This window comes from Acanthochromis polyacanthus, chromosome 5 (genome assembly GCF_021347895.1).
Source record: "Acanthochromis polyacanthus isolate Apoly-LR-REF ecotype Palm Island chromosome 5, KAUST_Apoly_ChrSc, whole genome shotgun sequence".
Taxonomy (NCBI): Eukaryota; Metazoa; Chordata; class Actinopteri; family Pomacentridae; genus Acanthochromis; species Acanthochromis polyacanthus.
Window position 1 is genome coordinate 871,215 of NC_067117.1, and position 21,367 is coordinate 892,581.

General features: G+C 43.2%; 2 protein-coding genes across 2 annotated transcripts; one reads left to right on the forward strand and one right to left on the reverse strand.

Moving 5' to 3' along the window:
- Positions 1 to 1,409: 1,409 nt before the first annotated feature.
- Positions 1,410 to 3,582, forward strand: LOC127534035 (coiled-coil domain-containing glutamate-rich protein 1-like). Its single transcript, XM_051948278.1, has one exon. It carries the CDS (start codon positions 1,724 to 1,726, stop codon positions 2,291 to 2,293), a length of 570 nt encoding a protein of 189 aa, XP_051804238.1. The 5' UTR covers positions 1,410 to 1,723; the 3' UTR covers positions 2,294 to 3,582.
- A 10,412-nt stretch (positions 3,583 to 13,994) lies between these two features.
- Positions 13,995 to 21,026, reverse strand: hgh1 (HGH1 homolog (S. cerevisiae)). The gene is made up of 10 exons (XM_022216245.2): positions 20,891 to 21,026; positions 19,686 to 19,811; positions 18,875 to 19,013; positions 18,653 to 18,790; positions 17,081 to 17,232; positions 16,817 to 16,917; positions 15,958 to 16,056; positions 15,639 to 15,730; positions 15,446 to 15,568; positions 13,995 to 14,927 (listed from the first exon to the last, which is right to left on the reverse strand). Exons 2-10 carry the CDS (start codon positions 19,793 to 19,795, stop codon positions 14,694 to 14,696), a joined length of 1,188 nt encoding a protein of 395 aa, XP_022071937.2. The 5' UTR covers positions 19,796 to 19,811; positions 20,891 to 21,026; the 3' UTR covers positions 13,995 to 14,693.
- Positions 21,027 to 21,367: the final 341 nt, after the last annotated feature.

Here is a 21,367-nt window from a genome sequence, read left to right on the forward strand (position 1 = left end):
ACTACTGATATTATTAGTACTACTACTCATGCTACTATTGATAGTACTGCTGCTGCTACTGCTACAAATAGTAATAATAATACTGATACTACCGCTTTGCTACTACTACTAACACTACTACTATTGACACTACTGCTATTACAACTAATAATGATAATGATGATGACTGAGATTCTCCAGTCAAAGATGTCCGTGTGACACACAGACATCTTTGACTTTTGAAGGAGTTTTTTCATCACTTTTTGTAAGTTTTCTGTCTATGTTTCTGATTTTATGTCTATTTTTGAGGGGTTTTTTTTTTGTCATTTTATGGCTGTTTTGTGTTTTATTCTGCTGTTTTGTGTTTTAGTCGTTTTTCTGGTCACTTTTTGTCAGTTTTGTGTGTACTTTTTAGTTCTATCTGTTTTTAATAATTTTTTCATCACTTTTTGACAGTTTTGTTGCAATTTTTTTGGTTTTTGGACCGTTTTTGGTTGTTCTTTTGTTACTGTTTGGCTGCTTTGTTTATTTTTGTCTATTTCTGTCTGTTTCCAGCAGTTTCATACTAGAACTTCGTCTTGCTGCTGTGATAAACATACTGTCTGACCACCTGGTGGCGCTATAGCCTCAGTTCTGACTGTTGGAACACAAACAGCAGATGGAGATTCCAGCCTGAAGGGGGCAGCAGGAGGGAAAAAAAAGGAAAAACAACAAGAAGCAGGAGAGAAAAACATGTCCGAGCAGAAACCAGGGACAGGAGTAGTGGATATACCTGAACACACACACACACACACACACACACACACACACACACACACACTGTGTATTCCTATCTTTGTGGGGACTTACCATTGACTCCCATTCATATCTAACCCCTAACCCTAACCTTAACCCAGACCAAAACAATGCCTAACACTAAAGAAACATTTTTGCACTTTTACTTTTTTCAGTAACAACAACATGGCCAAGAAAACACTGTTTAAACTTGTGGGGACCAAAATGAGGTTAGGGATTAGATATGAATGGGAGTCAATGGTATGTCCCCACAAAGATAGGAATACACAGTGTGTGTGTGTGTGTGTGTGTGTGTGTGTGTGTGTGTGTGTGTGTGTGTGTGTGTGTGTGTGTGTGTGTGTCAGAGGGGCAGGGCTCCAGCAGCTGTGGTTCAGATTTCAGCTATTAAAACCGAGGCGGAGTGAACCATCAGTCTATAGGGAGGATCTTTGTGTTAAACAGACAGACAGACAGACAGACAGACAGACAGGCAGGCAGACAGACAGACAGACAGACAGACAGACAGACAGACTGACTAACAGATCAAACAGTCGTATTAATACAGTGAGTAAAGTAGGTCATGTGTGGTAAAGCTCGGTGGTTCAGTCCCCCCCTCCAGTCTGTGTGAATGGACTCGTCCAGCTCCTTATAAGGTAGCAGCAGGGGGCGGGGCGGCTCAGATGGATCAGCTGATGCAGCTCTGAGGTTGTGGTAGACTGGATCTTAACTCCCGGACCTCAGCAGCCCCTCAGTTCTCCCTGCAGGCTGCACCCGGACTGAGCCGGACCGGACCGGAGGAGAGACCGAAGCCCAGAGCCAAGCTGGGGGAGGACCAGCAGGCGATGCAGCAGCCGGAGCTGAAGAAGAGCAGCGGACGGACTGTGAAAAGGTAGAAGAACCGGAGGAGGTCTGGACCCGGAGTGGCTCTCTGCCGCCCGGACCATGTGAGACCCAGACCACGTCCTGAGAGATGCCGGGCCGGAGGTTCTGGCTGCAGGAGCTGAAGGAGCGGAGGAAGCCCGGACTGTCCCGGAGCGGCGGGGGGCGGCGGGCCACGGGGAGAGGCGGGTCCCGGGGCCATTGTGCACCGAACGGACCGGTGCTGAGACCCGTCAACGTGAAGGGGAACCGGGCCCGGGGCATGCGGGCCCCCAAGAACACCAACCAGTTCCTGATGCACGAGAAGTACCAGATGATGCACCTCCGGTCCGACTCGGTAGGGGGCGACAGCTGCAGCTCCGACAGCGACCCAGACCTCACCGACATGGACTCATACCTGGGGGTCCTGGAGAATGCCAGAGGAGCTCTGCTGGACAGTCCGAACCCGCACGGGTCCAGCACCCCAGGACCCTTCCTGGTTCTGCAGGAGGGTCTGGTTCTGGACCAGGAGGGTCTGGTTCTGGACCAGGAGGAGCTGGTTCTGGACCAGGTTCTGCAGGAGGATAGCCTGCAGTACTTCCCCTCTGAGGACGACCTGCTGCAGAGCCAGAACTTCATGCAGAAGGACTTTGTGGACTTCTGTGACGTTCTGACGCCCTGAAGGAGACTTTAGGAGACATTTTGTTCTCAGCAGGTCTGTGGACCAGAACCAGGTCCAGGAGCCTTCAAAGACCACATTCCCAGAAGGAGGTTCTTTAGCAGAATCAAACTTTTTCAAGCTTTGTGTTTTTTTGTGTGACATTTCTGCATTTTTTATGAGATTGTAAAGAACAATGCTTTAAGGTTTAACTCACAGGATGTACTGGGCTGTGTGTGTGTGTGTGTGTGTGTGCCCATGTTTTTGCTATATTGTGGGGACCAAATGTCCCCACAACTGTAGGAAAACCGAAAACTATGTCACTTGTGGGACCTCATTTCGGTCCCCACAAGTTTAAACAGTGTTTTCTTGGCCATGTTGTTGTTACTGAAAAAGTGAAAGTGCAAAAATGTTTCTTTAGGGTTAGCCATTGTTTTGGTCTGGGTTAAGGTTAGGTTTAGGGTTAGGGTTGGGTTAGGGTTAGGGTTAGGGGTTAGATATGAATGGGAGTCAATGGTAAGTCCCCACTAGGATAGGAGCCCAACTTGTGTGTGTGTGTGTGTTGGGAAACAAAACGACAATAAAAGTCAGACAAAAAACAACAAAAACAAGATAAAATATGACAAAAATGAGACAAACGACACGAAACAAAACAAAAAAGAGACAGAAATTTGACAAAAAGTTGCAAAATGACAAAAACAAGAGAGAAAACTACACAAATGAGACCTAAAGCAAGAAACAAAACCACAAACAAGTAGAGTAACATCACAAGCAGGACAAAAAAACAACAACAAAGTGACACAAATGACAAAACAACAATGACTGAAGCACAACACAAAAAGACAAAAATAAGACAAAAAGCACAAGCGGGACAAAAAGGACACACAAAACAATAAAAAAGAGAAAACGACAAAAACAAGAGAGGAAAGACAAAATCAGACAAAAAAACCACAAAAACAAGACAAAGCGTTTCAAAAATGAGACACAAAATGACAAAACTGAGACAAACGACATGAAACAAAGCAAAACATTAGACAAAAAAGTTACAAAATGACAAAAATGACACAAAAACTACACAAGACCATGCTGTGTGTGTGTTGTGTGTGTGTGTGTGTGTGTGTGTGTGTGTGTGTGTGTGTGTGTGTGTTGTGTGTGTGTGTCTGGTTGTGTGTCTGCTGTTGTTGCTCACACAAAGAGAAAAGGGCTGGATGTGGGAGTGAGCCCCAGCAGCCAATCAGCAGCCAGCAGGGCGGGTCAGGCTGCAGCTGATTGGCTGCTGCTGCCTGTGATGAATAAAAGGAATAAAGAAGGAACAGTGGTCTGGGTGGAGTGTTTCTGTGATGATGATGATGATGATGATGATGATGATGATGGGTTTTTATGAGTCACAGACAGAAATAAATCAGCAGAGAAACATGAAGCTCCTGCAGCAGGACGGAGTTCCAGCTGAGAAGAGACAGAAAAACTGAAATAAACAGGAAATAGTGACAGAAAATGTCAGTTTTTTATTCCATGTTTTTAAACTAAAATGAGCAGAAAGTACATGTGTAAACAGCACTAGATGTTCCTGTTGAGGCCTTCAGGCTCCTCAGACGTTCTGCAGCAGCTAAAGGGGATTATATGAGAACCAATCAGACTCTATAGACGGCTTGCAGTGTTTACTAACACAAGCGTCAACGTCGGTATGCGCACAGACCCGGTGCAGAAAGACAATGGCACAGCCGACACTTATTGTTCAGAAATCGTATCTTGACGAGCTGTCACCTGCCGATCGTACCTGTTACTTAAACAAGTTGACACTTAGTACAGGTACGCAACTACCGGACCCGCACTCATTGCTGCAACAAGAGTGGTTACGGGATATGAGGCAATGGCCTAACATTCAGTGGCCGGACATCTATGTACACTGACAGTCATTAAAAACTTTGAGACCATATTTTTCAACATAATTTTTATTTTGAAGCCCCAAACTGGATTTTCTTCATATGAATCATTTGTTTAGCATATTGGCATACAGAAACAAAAATCTAAAGTTTCAAGAATGATTTCAAAATAAAGAATTTCACAAAAGAAAACGACACCTGCCAAACACAAAGTCACAACAGTCACTACCGAGTATGGCCTCCATCTGCTTGGATGCAGGCAGCAATCCGTCGGCGCATGCTTTGGACCAGGCTTCTGATTGTGGGTTGGGAACAGCCCATACGCCTGGATACATCACTGTAGCTCAAAGCGGCCTCCACCATACCCAGTGCCCGGAGACGTTGTTCATGTGATAGACGCGGCATGATGCTGTTCACTGGACTAACAATGGTGGCCTTTTTTGGGCCTTTATATAGGCCTTCAAACCCATTCTCACATTGTGCAGATACTCACTGAGTATTGCTTGGTGTGTATTTGGTTCACTTTTGCAAAGTGACCAACCCATGTGCAATGAATCATGACAAAATGACAACTCATCATTATCTCAACTACCAGGGCACTGGATCATCAGTAAATCCACAATGAATAATTACAACCCCCCTACAAGTAGAATTCTGCCTACATTTCTACCTCAAAGTTTCTGTTGACTGTCAGTATATATTTAATCAACTCGCCAAGCATTTACACGAAAGACAATTTAAAGGCATACAAATTCCTTGATGCTGTTAATTTCGTGCTTTGCGGTCACGTACAAGAACTCACATACCATCTAGTATCAGAAACGTGGTGTGAGTGTACACATTACCTGTCAATGTTGTTCTTAGCTTTGGTGCTGTTGGCACTGTCACGCCGGTGAGCAAATACCGAAGGCACAAAATCAGGACTGTCTGAAATGTCAGATGCACGACCTGTTAAAAATGTATTTATTATAATTATCAAAGTCCCGTAAAACAAAATAACAAGGCTCAGTCAACAAATATGTTCATTGCGGTAATGACAAAACACCCTATTATCGCTCACATGCACGATAATGATATAAAGCACTATCCACGGGATCTTTTCTCTACATATCTAATTTTTATATTGGGTGATGTAACATTTCCATGATGTTAAAGGATTTTACAAATGTAAATCAAAACTGAATGACCGTTTACCTGAAATGAAATGTGCACTGCAAAGCCGCATTCTTTATTTGTGCCTGCGACCAGTTATCCCGGTTGATCGCACGTAGCCACTCACATCTGTACATCTGCAGACGTTTGCGTTTCTTAGGAGGACGTGGTGGAGTTTCGGGGTTAGACATTTTTAAATGCCCCGGTGCAGTGCGCAGCAGTCTGTAACTAGTAACTTGTGACAGGACCGTGCAGGCAAACAAAGATGCAGACGCTGTGTAGCAACACTCGCTGGGTTTGTGGGGAGTTTTTGTTTCTGACTTCCTGCGTTCTTCTTGTCTGATTTCCTCATAGAACCAGCAGAGATGCTCTGGACGGAGGGATACGCTTCGTGAACTAGTCCATCCACGCTGCTTTAACAGCCTGGTGCCATGGGAATACTGGGAATACTGGGAATAATGAGCCTGTTGGTGTGTTTCTGAGCTTTGCTTCCTTAAGCTGAATAACAACCTTAACCCTGAAATCAATGCGAGATGGAGGAACGACAACACATAAAGTAACACAACACACACAGTAACCATTTTAACTCAAGATTAAACCATTTTATTCCAGATTGAACCAGTTTAACTCCATATTAAACCAGTTTAACTCCAGATTAAACCAGTTTAATTCCAGATTAAACCAGTTTAACTCCATATTGAACCAGTTTAACTCCAGATTGAACCAGTTTAACTCCAGATTAAACCAGTTTAACTCCAGATTAAACCAGTTTAATTCCAGATTAAACCAGTTTAACTCCAGATTAAACCAGTTTAACTCCAGACTAAACCAGTTTAACTCCAGATTAAACCAGTTTAATTTCATATTAAACCGGTTTAATTCCAGATTAAACCAGTTTAACTCCAGACTAAACCAGTTTAACTCCAGATTAAACCGGTTTAATTCCAGATTAAACCAGTTTAACTCCAGACTAAACCAGTTTAACTCCAGATTAAACCAGCTTAATTTCATATTAAACCAGTTTAACTCCAGACTAAACCAGTTTAACTCCAGATTAAACCAGTTTAACTCCAGATTAGACCAGTTTAACTCCAGATTAAACCAGTTTAACTCCAGACTAAACCATTTTAACTTCAGATTAAACCAGTTTAACTCCAGACTAAACCAGTTTAACTCCAGATTAAACCAGTTTAATTTCATATTAAACCATTTTAACTCCAGACAAAACCAGTTTAACTCGCTTATGCCTTGGGCCGGCTCTGCTGAGCATCAACCAATGGGAGGACTGAGTCTAAACCATGGTTCATCCCCAGCTTTAGCCAGTCACGTTCCTCTGTAGTGAATGATGTTTCTGTTCTCTAACCAATCACGTTCCTCTGTAGTGAACAGGTGGTGTGTTCATGTCAGACTGATGTTTTCTGGGAGGATGTTCCTCACAGAGAAGCTTCTTGATGGAGATTCTTATAGTTCTTGATCTTAGAGAATAAAGATCTTCACTGCAGAGAAGTAGTTTGTCTTCTGTCTCACAGAAACCAGCACACCATCTCACAGCCTGAGCAGGTGAACACCACACAACGTGGAGGCAACACCTGGACACCTGTGTGTTACCTGAGTCCAGGTGTGTCGCTGTTTAGCCTGAGCAGGTGAAGTCAGGCTCTGATTGGCTGCTGGGTTCCTCCAGTCCAGGTTCCTGAGTAGAGTTCTAAAAGTCCTTCTATCAGTGGAACCTTTTCAGGTTCTTCAGGTTTTATCCAGTTTCAGGAAACGTTCTTCTGCAGTTTTTATGTTTCTATCAAATATTATTTCTTTTTTGTGATAGATTTTTTTTCTTGAGTTGTGCTACATACATTGGTTTTACATGTCAGGCATTTCATTACATTAGATGCACATCTCTTTTATCCCAGACCCTGTGTTACATTGGGTTTGATCAAAGTAGGGCTTTAACTGCAGAAATTATTCAAATAAACAGAGTTATTCAAATGTTATTTCCATTGAATCAGTGAATCACAGCAGCAGGAAAATAAATCAGCTGGAAAATAAAACGGATCAGAACCAGTTTACTGTTCACACATTCTCACAGAGTCAACATTTAAACTAAATACGTTCCTCACATTTAACAGAACGTCTGTCTGGTGAGGATTTGTTCATGAACTGGAGTCAAACTGGTTTAATATGGAGTTAAACTGGTCTAATCTGGAGTTAAACTGGTTTAGTCTGGAGTTAAACTGGTTTAGTCTGGAGTTAAACTGGTTTAATCTGGAGTTAAACTGGTTCAATATGGAGTTAAACTGGTTTAATCTGGAGTTAAACTGGTTCAATATGGAGTTAAACTGGTTCAATATGGAGTTAAACTGGTTTAATCTGGAGTTAAACTGGTTCAATATGGAGTTAAACTGGTTTAATCTGGAGTTAAACTGGTTTAGTCTGGAGTTAAACTGGTTTAATCTGGAGTTAAACTGGTTCAATATGGAGTTAAACTGGTTTAATCTGGAGTTAAACTGGTTTAATCTGGAGTTAAACTGGTTCAATATGGAGTTAAACTGGTTTAATCTGGAGTTAAACTGGTTTAGTCAGGAGTTAAACTGGTTTAATCTGGAGTTAAACTGGTTCAATATGGAGTTAAACTGGTTTAATCTGGAGTTAAACTGGTTTAGTCTGGAGTTAAACTGGTTTAATCTGGAGTTAAACTGGTTCAATCTGGAGTTAAACTGGTTTAATCTGGAGTTAAACTGGTCTAATCTGGAGTTAAACTGGTTTAGTCTGGAGTTAAACTGGTTCAATCTGGAGTTAAACTGGTTTAATCTGGAGTTAAGCGGTCGCTTAGGGCCCACCACCACCAGGGGGCCCCCCAGAGTTCTTAATAAAAAGGTAGTGTCTACAGATACGGACCCGTACCCGCAGCCTGTGGCCTACGGATACGGCACTTTCCCTGCCATAAATATTAATGAGCCGGACATAAATATTAATGAGCTGGCTGATGAACGCGCTTCGTGATTGGCTGGTAATCCGACGTACATAAATATTAATGAGCCGGCTTGGTAATCCGAGTGATGAAGGCGCTTCCGTGATTCGAGGTGAATCTGCGTGCCGAGCCTGTCATGTCAGTCATCTGCTGTTCTCTTTTCTATTATGCATAATGTCATATAAATCATATAATCAGCACTACTATTAAAAATAGCAAAACTTTTTATTCACGTGATCCTGTTCTAATAAAGCACAAACAGCAAACAAAACAAATGGGGGAACTAACAGCCAGCAAACTACAAGTATTTTTTTACCTTCAAAAGTAGCGACAGACTATTACATATTAACAACCTAAACAAAACCCTGACGTATTTTCTACGTCTGTCAACACAGACCCTGTCACAGTCACTTTAATGTTAGCGGACTCTGTTGAATGGCTAAGTTACATCACCACAAACAAATCTCACAATATCACAGTAAATAGAGTTTGTGGGTTTTTTAAATTCATGCCGAATTAAAGAGCTGCTCCTCACCATTCACGAGTGTTTGTTTCATATTCGACATCCTTAACTTTATCTTGTAAATTAGCGTTCGAAATTAAATGGGAACATTTGCAATGGAGTTCGTCAGCCGCTTCCACCACTGAACGCGGTAAACTAATTAATAGGAACTGGACTTCAAACAATTTAGACACGGCGTCTAAAAGCGTAAAAACTGCAATGTCTAAAGTGTGAGAGGAGACGGTGTATTTTTGGTTAAATTATACAATGTTCGCCGTCAAAGTCATTCATATAAACTGCCTGTAATGTGCAGCAAATAGTAGTTAACCGGCGCCAGCTCTTCAGTGACCTTAACGGTCCGTACCTCTAGTACAGATGCTACGGGTCCGTACCTCGAGCATCAACCAACTTGATTACATTACTTGAGTAAAAGTAAATTGGGTCAAAATTTACCCCCAATAAATGTAAAAGTAATTCAGTGAAGTGAAAGTAAAGAAGCATTTGCTGTAAAGTAAAAGCATAAAAACTGCTGAAATACATGCTATGAATTATAATTTTGGGGCTTAAAAATTACTACCAGTATGATTTCCTGCATGGTAACACAACTGGGTTTATTGAGAAAATTATAAACAACACTTGACATTGACTGTGGTCACAACAGGCACAAAGCACTTAAGCCTACATTTTAATGATAATATAACATTCAATTTATCACATGTAGGCCTACTTTCTCTATCAAACAAAAACACTTTCAATTCTATTTGTATTTATTTTTACACATACAGTTTTAAAAAATAGTTGCATTACCTTCAGTCACGCTCATTCATCACAAATTGTTTCAAACTTTATTGTTCTTTGGCTGCAGTACATTTCTTAATCCACTGGTGGCACCAATTAGTCAAACCGACACTGTGTGATACATGAATGATACAATGAGGGAAAAGTGTGACACACACGATGGGGTCTCATCTACCCATCACTACTTGACATATATTCAGATTTTGCACTGAAGTCTTTCGTGGAGGGCCCCCCAAGGTAAATTTCGCTTAGGGCCCACTGAAGGCTTGGGCCGGCCCTGATGCTCAGATTTGTCCATATCTCTTGGCACACGATCCGTCCAATCAGCAGCAGCTTCCTGCTCTCTACTTGCCAGGTGTTCTCCTCTGGGAGCTGTGATGATGCAGGTTCTGCTGGAGTCTCCACCTTCCTGCTCTCTGGGAATGTTTCTACTTTAGTCTGATCTTTGAATCTTTTAAAACTGTGAAGCATCAAATCACACATTAAAGTTAATGGCGCTGTGCGAGCAGCAGCTGGTTACGGGAGCTCTCAACCCTTTTTTCTTACTTTTCGTTTTTTCTATTGTAAATAGGCACTTTTTCTTATTTTTCTTGAAAGTGGGTGAAGCTTCGTGCAATCGTGCATATAGGAAACCCACTTTTATCACACTTTCATTCGGAGTTGTGCTGTTTTTTGCACTTTTTGGACTTGCTTCAGGTGAGCCCTCTGGACACAGCGGCGGCCGCTCTGAGGAACAAAGACGCTACACACTGAGACCCTTCTCGGCCTCCGCAGCTCATCCTTTCTCTACACGGAGAGGCCCCATGTCCCCGCGGAGATACGGAGGAAAAGAAGAGGCTGCAGAGGAGGAACAGCTGTGCACGCGGGACTTGGAGATGCTTACGGTGGCGCTGCGGCCGTATTATCTACCGAGGGAGTTCTCGCACGTGATTGTGTTTTGCGTGTACATCCACCATCAGCTCATGCAGGGACAGCGTGTGAAAGACTCCACAGCGCCGTAAGCGAAGCCCAGAGCCGCCATCCCCGGGCGCTCGTCCTGATCAGTGGAGACTTCAACCACGCCTCCCTCTCTGCCTTTCTCCCTACTTTCACACAGTATGTCACGTGTCACACGCGGGGCGACAAGACACTGGACTTACTGTATGTGAATGTGAAAGGCGCCTACACCGCTGCCCCCCTCCCCCCACTGGGCCGCTCGGACCACAACCTGGTTCATCTGCTCCCCCACTACACACCCAAGGTGAGAAGAGGACCTGTGCAGAAGAGAACTGTGAAGGCATGGACAGATGAGGCCAGTGAGAGACTCAGAGACTGTTTCCAGACCACAGACTGGAGCTGCTCTACAGTCCTCATGGAGACGACATCGATGGCCTCACGCATTGCATCACAGATTACATCAACTTCTGCGTGGACAGCACTGTGCCAACTCGGACGGTACGGTGCTTCTCCAACAACCACCCCTGGGTCATCCCTGAGCTCAAAGCCCTCCTGAACCAGAAGAAACGGGCTTTCATCTCAGGGGACAGAGAGGAGCAGAAGAGAGTGCAGCGTGAGCTCCAGTGGCGGATCAGAAGGGCCAAGAAGGACTATGGGAAGAGGCTGGAGGATAAGCTGGTTCAGAACAACGCGCGGGACGTGTGGAGAGGACTTAAGAACATTTCTGGACATGGACAGAGTGCCAGAGGGACAGCTGATGGAGACCAGCGCAGGGCGGACGAGCTGAACTGTTACTTTAACAGATTTGACTCTCCCCCCACCCCCTCTGCCCCCCCCTCTTCACACATCCCCAGCCCAGCAGACCCTCCCCTTCCTGCGACACCTTCACCGGCCCCCAACTCACCCTCACGGACTATTCCCACCCCCTGGAGCCCACCTCACTCCCCCCCCCCCACTCCCCCTCTCCTTCACACCGGACCAGGTGAGGAGAGAGCTGAGGCGACTGAAGCAGAGGAAATCTGCTGGACCAGACGGCATCAGCCCCAGGCTGCTGAGGACCTGCTCAGACCAGCTCTGTGAGGTCCTCTGCCACCTCTACAACCTGAGCCTCAGCCTGGAGCGGGTCCCCGTCCTGTGGAAAACCTCCTGTGTGGTCCCGGTCCCTAAAACAGCTCACGCCAAGGAACTGGCCCACTACAGACCTGTCGCCCTCACCTCCCACCTCATGAAGACCATGGAGAGGCTCCTCCTCCACTATCTCTGCTCAGTGGTGAGCTCCGACCTGGACCCGGAGCAGTTTGCCTACTCTAAATTGTCCGTAGGTGTGAATGTGAGTGTGATTGTGTGTCTGTATATGTAGCCCTGTGACAGACTGGTGACCTGTCCAGGGTGTCCCCTGCCTTCACCTGAGTCAGCTGGGATAGACTCCAGCACCCCCCATGACCCTAGTGAGGATAAAGCGGTGGATAGAGGATGGATGGATGGATCTTACATTTCTCCATTTCTAAAGGAAACACAGAAAAGTGGGAAATATCAAATAGAAATGTTTTAAAAGACGTGATAAAAAGCCTTAATTTCACACACATACACACGTGGACAAAATTGTTGGTACCCCTCAGTTAAAGAAGGAAAAACCCACAATTCTCACTGAAATCACTTGAAACTCACAAAAGTAACAATAAATAAAAATTTATTGAAAATTAAATAATCAAAATCAGCCATCACTTTTGAATTGTTGATTAACATAATTATTTAAAAAAACAAACTAATGAAATAGGGCTGGACAAAAATGATGGTACCCATAACTTAATATTTTGTTGCACAACCTTTTGAGGCAATCACTGCAATTAAACGATTTCTGTATTTGTCAATGAGCGTTCTGCAGCTGTCAACAGGTATTTTGGCCCACTCCTCATGAGCAAACAGCTCCAGTTGTCTCAGGTTTGAAGGGTGTCTTCTCCAAATGGCATGTTTCAGCTCCTTCCACATATGTTCAATGGGATTCAGATCTGGGCTCATAGAAGGCCACTTTAGAATAGTCCAACGCTTTTCTCTCAGCCATTCTTGGGTGTTTTTGGCTGTGTGTTTTGGATCGTTGTCCTGTTGGAAGACCCATGACCTGCGACTGAGACCAAGCTTTCTGACACTAGGCAGCACATTTCTCTCCAGAATGCCTTGATAGTCTTCAGATTTCATCGTACCTTGCACACTTTGAAGACACCCTGTGCCAGATGCAGCAAAGCAGCCCCAAAACATTACTGAGCCTCCTCCATGTTTCACCGTAGGGACAGTGTTCTTTTCTTCGTATGCTTGCTTTTTGAGTCTATGAACATAGAGTTGATGTGCCTTACCAAAAAGCTCCAGTTTGGTCTCATCTGTCCAAAGGACATTCTCCCAGAAGCTTTGTGGCTTGTCAACATGCATTTTTGCAAATTCCAGTCTGGCTTTTTTATGAGTTTTTTTCAGCAGTGGTGTCCTCTTGGTCGTCTCCCATGAAGTCCACTTTGGCTCAAACAACGACGAATGGTGCGATCTGACACTGATGTACCTTGGCCTTGGAGTTCACCTTTAATTTCTTTGGAGGTTGCTCTGGGCTCTTTGGATACAATTCCAACGATCCGTCTCTTCAATTTGTCATCAATTTTCCTCTTGCGGCCACGTCCAGGGAGGTTGGCTACTGTCCCGTGGGTCTTGAACTTCTGAATAATATGAGCCACTGTTGTCACAGGAACTTCAAGCTGTTTAGAGATGGTCTTATAGCCTTTACCTTTAAGATGTTTGTCTATCATTTTTTTTCGGATGTCCTGGGACAATTCTCTCCTTCGCTTTCTGTTGTCCATGTTCAGTGTGGTACACACCTTTTCACCAAACAGCAGGGTGACTACTTGTCTCCCTTTAAATAGGCAGACTGACTGACTATGAGTTTGGAAACACCTGTGATGTCAATTAAATGACACACCTGAGTTAATCATGTCACTCTGGTCAAATAGTTTTCAATCTTTTATAGAGGTACCATCATTTTTGTCCAGCCCTATTTCATTAGTTTGTTTTTTTAAATAATTATGTTAATCAACAATTCAAAAGTAATGGCTGTTTTTGATTATTTAATTTTCAATAAATTTTTATTTATTGTTACTTTTGTGAGTTTCAAGTGATTTCAGTGAGAATTGTGGGTTTTTCCTTCTTTAACTGAGGGGTACCAACAATTTTGTCCACGTGTGTATATATATATATATATATACACATACACACACATATATGTGTGAAAGCAGAAAGGGGCATTATCACACATATGTGATAATGCCCCTTTCTGCTGCTTCTCATCACATTTAATGCTTCAATTGTCGGTGAAGCCAAACTGAGGTCAAAATTTCTTTTAAAAACATACATTAAGATCCTGAACATGTCAAAGCTGATTTCTGAATATTTTTTTTTCCATGAAAGTGATGGTTCAGCCTGAACATGTTAAAGTAAAATAAGAAAAGGAGTCACTTTAAAGTTCTCACAGACGTTTATTTGAACTCCTGCGTCGTCTACATATCAGCTCAGGAGCTCAAAAAACGTTGAGCCGTCTGGTCATTGACATGGTCCAGATGTGATGAGGAGCTCAGAACCTTCAGATCTACAGAACCTGGCTGAAGAAAACATCTGTAACCAATGCGCAGAATAACGTGGATTTGGTTACTTATTTTACTGATGAAACAGATAAAAAGTGAAAAATCACACAAATCTTTCTGTAATTTCATGTTTTTTTTAAAGCCCAGCAACAGATTTTTGGGATTCAGAGTTAAAAAAGAATCAAATGTGGCTTTAATAAACTGATAGCTAGCATCACAGCTAGCATGACAATCTGACAATTAGCATGAGAGTTAGCATGACAATCTGACAGGTAGCATCACAGCTAGAATGACAATCTGACAGCTAACGTGCCAGTTAGCATGACCATCTGACAGTTAGCATTGCAGATAGCCTGACAGTCTTTAGTGAGTTTTTCAGTGAATATCCAGATCTTTGATTTGTGTTTCTGATGGAACAACATGCTGCAGATGAGGACTTCAAGGACCGTTGGAAAGCTGAAAACCTTCTGATTCTTTCTGATAGATCTTTAACTTTATGGAGAACATGTTTGGAACTCAGCAGCAACGTTCTCCAGTTTTGTTTCTGATTTGGTGCTTTGTGGATTTTACTGCATCAGTCTGTCCTCCTCGATTCCTCTTGGTTCTTGTGAAGCTCCTCTTGGTTCTTGTGAAGCTCCTCTTGGTTCTTCTGAAGCTCCTCTTGGTTCTTCTGAAGCTCCTCCTGGTTCTTCTGAAGCTCCTCCTGTTCTCTGGCATCAGCCTCTTTCAGCTTCTCCTCCACCTCCTCAGGTATCTCCACCTCCATCAGGTTCTCCATCCCTGCTTCCGGTTCGTCTCCGATCAGAACCTGCAGAAACCCAAGATTGAACAAGTTCAGCTTCACGACTCCAGGATTCACTGAGCAGAAACATCTCCAGCAGCTCCATCAGGTCCAGGACCTTTCTACTATGTTTCTAGTTATTGGGACAAAATTTAGGAAAATATTTTGTTCTTCTAGAAGACTGTGGAGATGTTTTTGTCATTTTTGTCTCGTTTTTGTCGCTTTGTCTCATTTGTCATCTTGTGTCTCGCTTTTGGTCATGTAGTGTTTGTTTTTATCATTTTGTGTCTCATTTTTGCCGTTTCGTGCCTCGTTTGTTTTGTGTCTCATTTTTGTCATCTTGTGTCTTGTTTTTGTCATTTTGTGTCTCGCTTTTGTGTCCAGTTGAACAATCTCGTTGTTTGTCTACACAACCTCCAGTTTTCTTTTTTTTTTTTTACTCTAAGTTCCATCAATCCACTAAAAGCCCATGCAGCCACCTGGAGAACCGCCTGAAGAACCCAACGTGTTCTGTGTTCCTGAGCTACCAGACTAGATGTTCCTACCTGGACCAGCTTCTCGCAGGCCGCAGCGACGTGGACGTCCTTCTCCCAGCGGTGGAACTCCCTCATGATGGGATAGACGTTCTTGTCCTTCAGCGTCCGTCGGCCAGCTTTGGTGGCCGTCAGCTGGAGAGGAGACAGACAGTGAGGAGCTGAGCAGAAGAACATGTTCTGACTGAAGGGTGGAGGTCTTTACCAGCAGCAGGGTCTCCAGCAGCATCTTCCTCACGTCTGGATCTTCTTCCCTCTTCTTGTCCTCTGGTAGATACTGCAGGTCCACCGGCAGACCTGAACACCAACAACCACAAACTGAACCATCCTGATGTGGAGAACCAACCAGACCCTGATGGTTCATCTAAAGCACCTCTGAAGGTCCTGGAAGAAACTGGAAACTCTGAGCTTTCTGTCGTCTTGTTGTTGTCTTGTGTCACATTTTTGTCATCTCTTGTCTCATTTTTGTCATTTTGTGTCAGATAACAGATTCAGAGCAGGAACTAAAGCAAACATCTCCAGACCTTCGTTCTCCTCGTCGCTCAGCTCCTCTGGTCCGGCCAGCGGCAGCAGCAGGAAGGGCAGGATGTCCACGGCATCGCTTAGCAACCACTCATGATGCCCTGCACAGGTGGGAGCAGATTATGGGATGTTTGGGTGTCAACGTGGCAGACTTATAAAGACGGATCAACATCGGTGCCTTCAGCTTCACACAGAGTCTGAATGAGGAAACCAAACGTCTGAACCTTCAGATCTCCTCGTTCTCACTGAACTCCAAGAAGAGCGACAGGAATCAGTAAAACCATCAACAAGACAGTTTACACTCGAACCTCAGAGCAAACTGATGAGTGGAGAGTAAAAGATCCTGAAACTGAGCTTGAATTCATCAGGATTATGTTGGAAATGTGTTGAAGTGGAATTCCGCTCAGTCAGTCTTTAAAGATACTTAGAAGTAGAGTTTTGAGTCCAGATTAGCTCCTTTAAATGTTCTTACACTGTCTGGTAAAGGTCGTCAGGACTGCATTCTAAGTGGAGTCTGGAACTATCATTCACCCTCATGTCTTCCCGTGTGTAAAACTGGCCCGTCTGAAAATGTTTAACAAATATTTGGTGAATTTTTGGATATTTTTTCAGACAAGGAAACAATATCTTTGGTGCCTGTAAATGAGGACAACAGGAGGGTTAAAACATCTCAAATTAGGAGGTTACATGAAGGCAAAAATCTATTTTTGAGTGAAAAACTGCTATTTTTTAGCACGTCTGTCTTATTTTAAGGCACCTAAGCTTGACAATCCTGGTAAAATAGAGCTTAAAATAGGTTTTCCAGCTAATTTTAAGATCTCAATATTTTAAATGTCAGATCTTATTTCAGGAAAGACTCACGGTGGTCGAAGCAGCAGTTCCTCAGGGTGCCGATGACTCCGCCCCTCCGGACCACCGATGCCTGGTACTGAGTGAAGGGCAGCAGCCTCTGGACTACACACCTGCAACGCACACAGTAACACGCGGTGCTTTCTCATCTTTTTTGGGTGCTTTTTCGTCTTCCTGGACTCTCTACTCTAGTGTTTTCATCAGAACGACTACATTCTAGAAGCCTGATGAGGAAACGTTCCCTCCACAGGTGTGTTTGTGGGCGTGGCGACTCACCTGTCCGGGTCCAGCAGGTAGTTCCTGGCCTCAGGTAGCTGCGTCAGGTTGGACAGCAGAGGGCCCAGGTAGTGGAGTTTAGCCCTCTGATTGTAGCCTTCAGTACAGAAGATCTCCACCAGCTGAGCCACACCGAGCTGCTCCTGGAGAACCTGAACAGACAGGAAGAACCCGAAGAACCCGATTAACCCAAAGACAAGGAGGCAGTTCATCCAACGCCAGACAGAACCTCAGGTAGAACCAGAACTATGGTAAATCCACTAATACCCACAGTTGGTTCGAGAGAACATGTCACCTGGAGAAAGTTCTAGAGTAGACCTACTGACAACTGTAGAAAGTTCTAGAGTAGACCTACCAACAACTGGAGAAAGTTCTAGATTAGACCAAGCAGTTGTCAGTAGTCTGCTCTGGAACTTTCTCCAGTTGTCGGTAGGTCTACTCTAGAACTTTCTACAGTTGTCAGTAGGTCTACTCTAGAACTTTCTACAGTTGTCAGTAGGTCTACTCTAGAACTTTCTACAGCTGTCAGTAGGTCTACTCTAGAACTTTCTACAGTTGTCGGTAGGTCTACTCTAGAACTTTCTACAGTTGTCGGTAGGTCTACTCTAGAACTTTCTACAGTTGTCAGTAGGTCTACTCTAGAACTTTCCCCAGTTGGTGGTAGGTCTACTCTAGAACTTTCTCCAGTTGGTGGCAGGTCTGCTCTAGAACTTTCTCCAGTTGTCGGTAGGTCTACTCTAGAACTTTCTACAGTTGTCAGTAGGTCTGCTCTAGAACTTTCTACAGTTGTCAGTAGGTCTACTCTAGAACTTTCTACAGTTGTCAGTAGGTCTACTCTAGAACCTTCTCCAGTTGTCAGTAGGTCTGCTCTAGAACTTTCTACAGTTGTCGGTAGGTCTACTCTAGAACCTTCTCCAGTTGTCAGTAGGTCTACTCTAGAACCTTCTCCAGTTGTCAGTAGGTCTACTCTAGAACCTTCTCCAGTTGTCAGTAGGTCTACTCTAGAACTTTCTAGGGGATGCTCTCCTCTATTGACTTCAAGGACCTGAACCTGGAGTCAGTGAGGACTTCATCGTTGGGTCGAGGACTAAAGAATTTGTTTTTTACAGGATCTGGTTCACGTAAACAGTTTATTTTTTGTCGTTTTTAAAAAGACAAAAAAAGTGCAATAAAATTATTTTGTGTTGAATTTGTCATGAAATGTTTTTGTGGTGATTTTGAAATGAGATGCAGAGAATAAAGTGTTTTTTCTGGTGATTTTATGTCTTTTTGTGTTGAGTTTGTGAGTTTTTGTGGTGATTTTGCATCTTTGAGTGATTTTGAACTCTAAAAACTTTTTCACAGCGGCATTGAGAAGCTCAAAGTTTTTTTTGGTGCGTTTTTTTAACGAGACACGTCCAATAAAGTGATTTAGATTGTTTTCCATTTTTAATTTCCTGCGGTAACAAATTTAAAGATCCAAAAGTTCTTTCTGATTTTCCACATTCTGGTTCTGAAAAACTGTTATTACAACCTGTCTTTGTAATCCCAGCAGCGGTTCCAGAACCTTCCAGAACCTCCGACTGGACTCACCTTGAACACGGTCCAGCAGGTCTTCTCGTGGCGGCTCAGGTTGGACAGGATGGTGCAGATCTGATCAGAGAACACATAGTCTGGATCCACCAGGTTCTTCAGCAGAACTGGCAGAACTTTAACCTTGTCCACCAGAACCTGACAGAGAACACAGAGACATATCGGGTCTGTGCAGTCCAGATCAACGATCAATAACGGATTCAGTAATGGATGGGCGGTCACCTGGTGCAGGGTCTCGTCGGCCGACAGGTTGATCAGGACGTGGAAGCAGTCCTTGACGATGGCGATGGACGGGTCTGAGGTCAGAACCAGCAGAGCGGAGATGACGTCGGGTTTAGAGCAAAGGAAGTGGCAGCCATCACTGGAAACAGGAAGCAGGAAGAGAAGCTCAGAATACAAGACGTTCAGGGTTTACGTTCCTACATGAGAACATGAGACGTTCATCTGACTTTAAAAAACGAGCAAAGAACATCTAGAAACTGGTTGGAGATCAGAGAGTTCAGATCACTGGATCAGGATACTGGAGCTGAAAACACCTGATATATTGATTTTTTACTTATATTGTGTGGATTAGGGCTGCAGCTAACGAAGCCTCGACTAATCGTCTGAGCACGATACGTCATCAAAAGCGGAAGTGAGCGCGAAATGCAACAGAAATCACCGTCCGACCGGAGCGCGGAACACGGAAGGACGTCGGCGCTCCATCGTGCATGTATTATGTATGCAGGATGCAGCGCGGACATCTGCGTTTAGATACAGCTGTATAGTAAACGCTGACGTCTGTGTTTAAGATAGATCGCGGATGTCCGTGCTTCATCGTGCATACATAATACATGCATGATGCAGCGCCGATGTCCGTCCGTGTTCCGCGCTCCGGTCGGACGGTGATTTCTGTTGCATTTCGCACTCACTTCCACTTTTGATGACGTATCGTGCTCAGACGACTACTCGAGGCTCCGTTAGCTGCAGCCCTAGTAGTGATAATATATTTGTAATGTATTGATATGATGCTGATATTAAACTCGGGTCCCACCGGTGTCCCGACAGTCCCAGGATGTACTCGGTGGCTCGTCCTTTGACGTCCGGTCGAGTCGTCGGCGTCAGGAAGGAGAGAAGTTCAGCAGCTTCATCATCACTCAGCATCTTTAGTCGTTTCTAACTGAAGGAGAACCAAAAAACCAACCATCAGCTCTGAGATCCCCCAGAAACAGTCCAACACCTCAAACAGACATTGATCCTGATGATTAATACTGATATTTATTAATATAAATGACATTTTGCCGGATAAAGGAAACCTTCTGAAGCTAAATTATAAACTCATGAACTCACATAGAGAAATAAAGATGAAATAAGTCGCCTTATCAGCAGATAATCTTTGCTAGATTTAATTTTTCTAATAAAAATGCCAAACATTCTGTGCTTTTGGATAATTGTCTGCAGTTTAATATTTATAACAGAAGAAACAACCACTGGCTCCCTGGATGTGTTTCTGGTTTCTGATAATCAGAGAAAACTTTAAAAAGGTCGTTCTGGGTAAACCTTAGTGTTGGTAGGAGGCTGGTCAGCATAAGTTCTAGTAAATTAAAAACTCATTTTGGATGATTTTCGTTTCTTTTTGGATGATTTTCAGCTGATTTTGAACAAGTGTCAAATCCACTTGGATGAATTTGAATAGTTTTATAGTTGTTAAACAATTTCCAGGACATTTTGGATGATTTAAACAACATTTTGAACAAAATTGAGTTTTTTTAAATAACTTGAGTAATTTAGGACATTATTTGTGCTACTTTGGACAAACTTTGTTTCATTTGGAACAAGTTATTTTAAAATTCATTTTCAAAACGTTTTTTATTATTTTGGAGTATTGATTTCTGATCAGACAAATCTGAAGCTGTATAATAATCAATACTCTGCTGTTAGCTCAGAAACCAGAAGTTGTAGGATATGTACCGCTTCTTTGACTATTATTGAGACATTACAGAATTAATTCTGGATTTGGACAATTGGTTTAATTTTCTGCTCATTAAATAAACGGAACAGCTGCTGTGGTTTTCATATAATAATTAATAAAATCACCAGAAAAGCTGAGACTCTATCTATTCAGAAACACTTTGCTGTCATATTATTCTATTATCAGGTTAATTAATGCAGTTAAACTTAATGTGGAAAATCTGTGACTTTTCTCCACACGAAGCTTCTAAACGTCCCGTTAAACTTTATTTTTCATTAAAAACTCACCTTTAAGCCGCTACAGAACTTCCCCGGGTCTCATTTCGTTTCCATCGGTTCTCCTGCGGCTGTTAAAATCCTGGAAAACACAGAAACACCAACATGTGGACGTTGCGGCGAAACTCCGCCTTTCTTCCGGGTTAACTTCCAGGTTTCTTCTTCTTCTAAATTACGGGACGCTTCGAGCCTCCCGCTGGGTTCTACTGCCCTCTAGCGTTCACCGAGAGGTATAGCATCTCCACCCACACAATCAGATTAATTCATAATAAATCTGAATATTTGTCTTTATTCAGCTGAATACAGACAAATATTTTAAATTACTTTAAGAAACATGCCTGGCTGTTGAAATAAATTTGCAAATTTATCACAATTTAAATTAATTTATTAAACGGTGCCAATAAATTCAAGCTTAATACAGCAAACATATTTCTAAAATTAGATGCCATCAGCAGAAGTTCTGGTTTAGATTTATTTGTTCAGTAAAGT

Coding starts and splice junctions, on each gene's coding strand:
- LOC127534035 (XM_051948278.1), top strand. CDS start 1,724: ATGCCGGGCCGGAGGTTCTGGCTGCAGGAGCTGAAGGAGCGGAGGAAG.
- hgh1 (XM_022216245.2), bottom strand. CDS start 19,795: ATGCTGAGTGATGATGAAGCTGCTGAACTTCTCTCCTTCCTGACGCCG. Junction 15,731..15,957: donor GAGCGACGAGGAGAACGAAG/GTCTGGAGATGT, acceptor GTTGGTGTTCAG/GTCTGCCGGTGGACCTGCAG. Junction 15,569..15,638: donor TGCTGGAGACCCTGCTGCTG/GTAAAGACCTCC, acceptor TCTCCTCTCCAG/CTGACGGCCACCAAAGCTGG.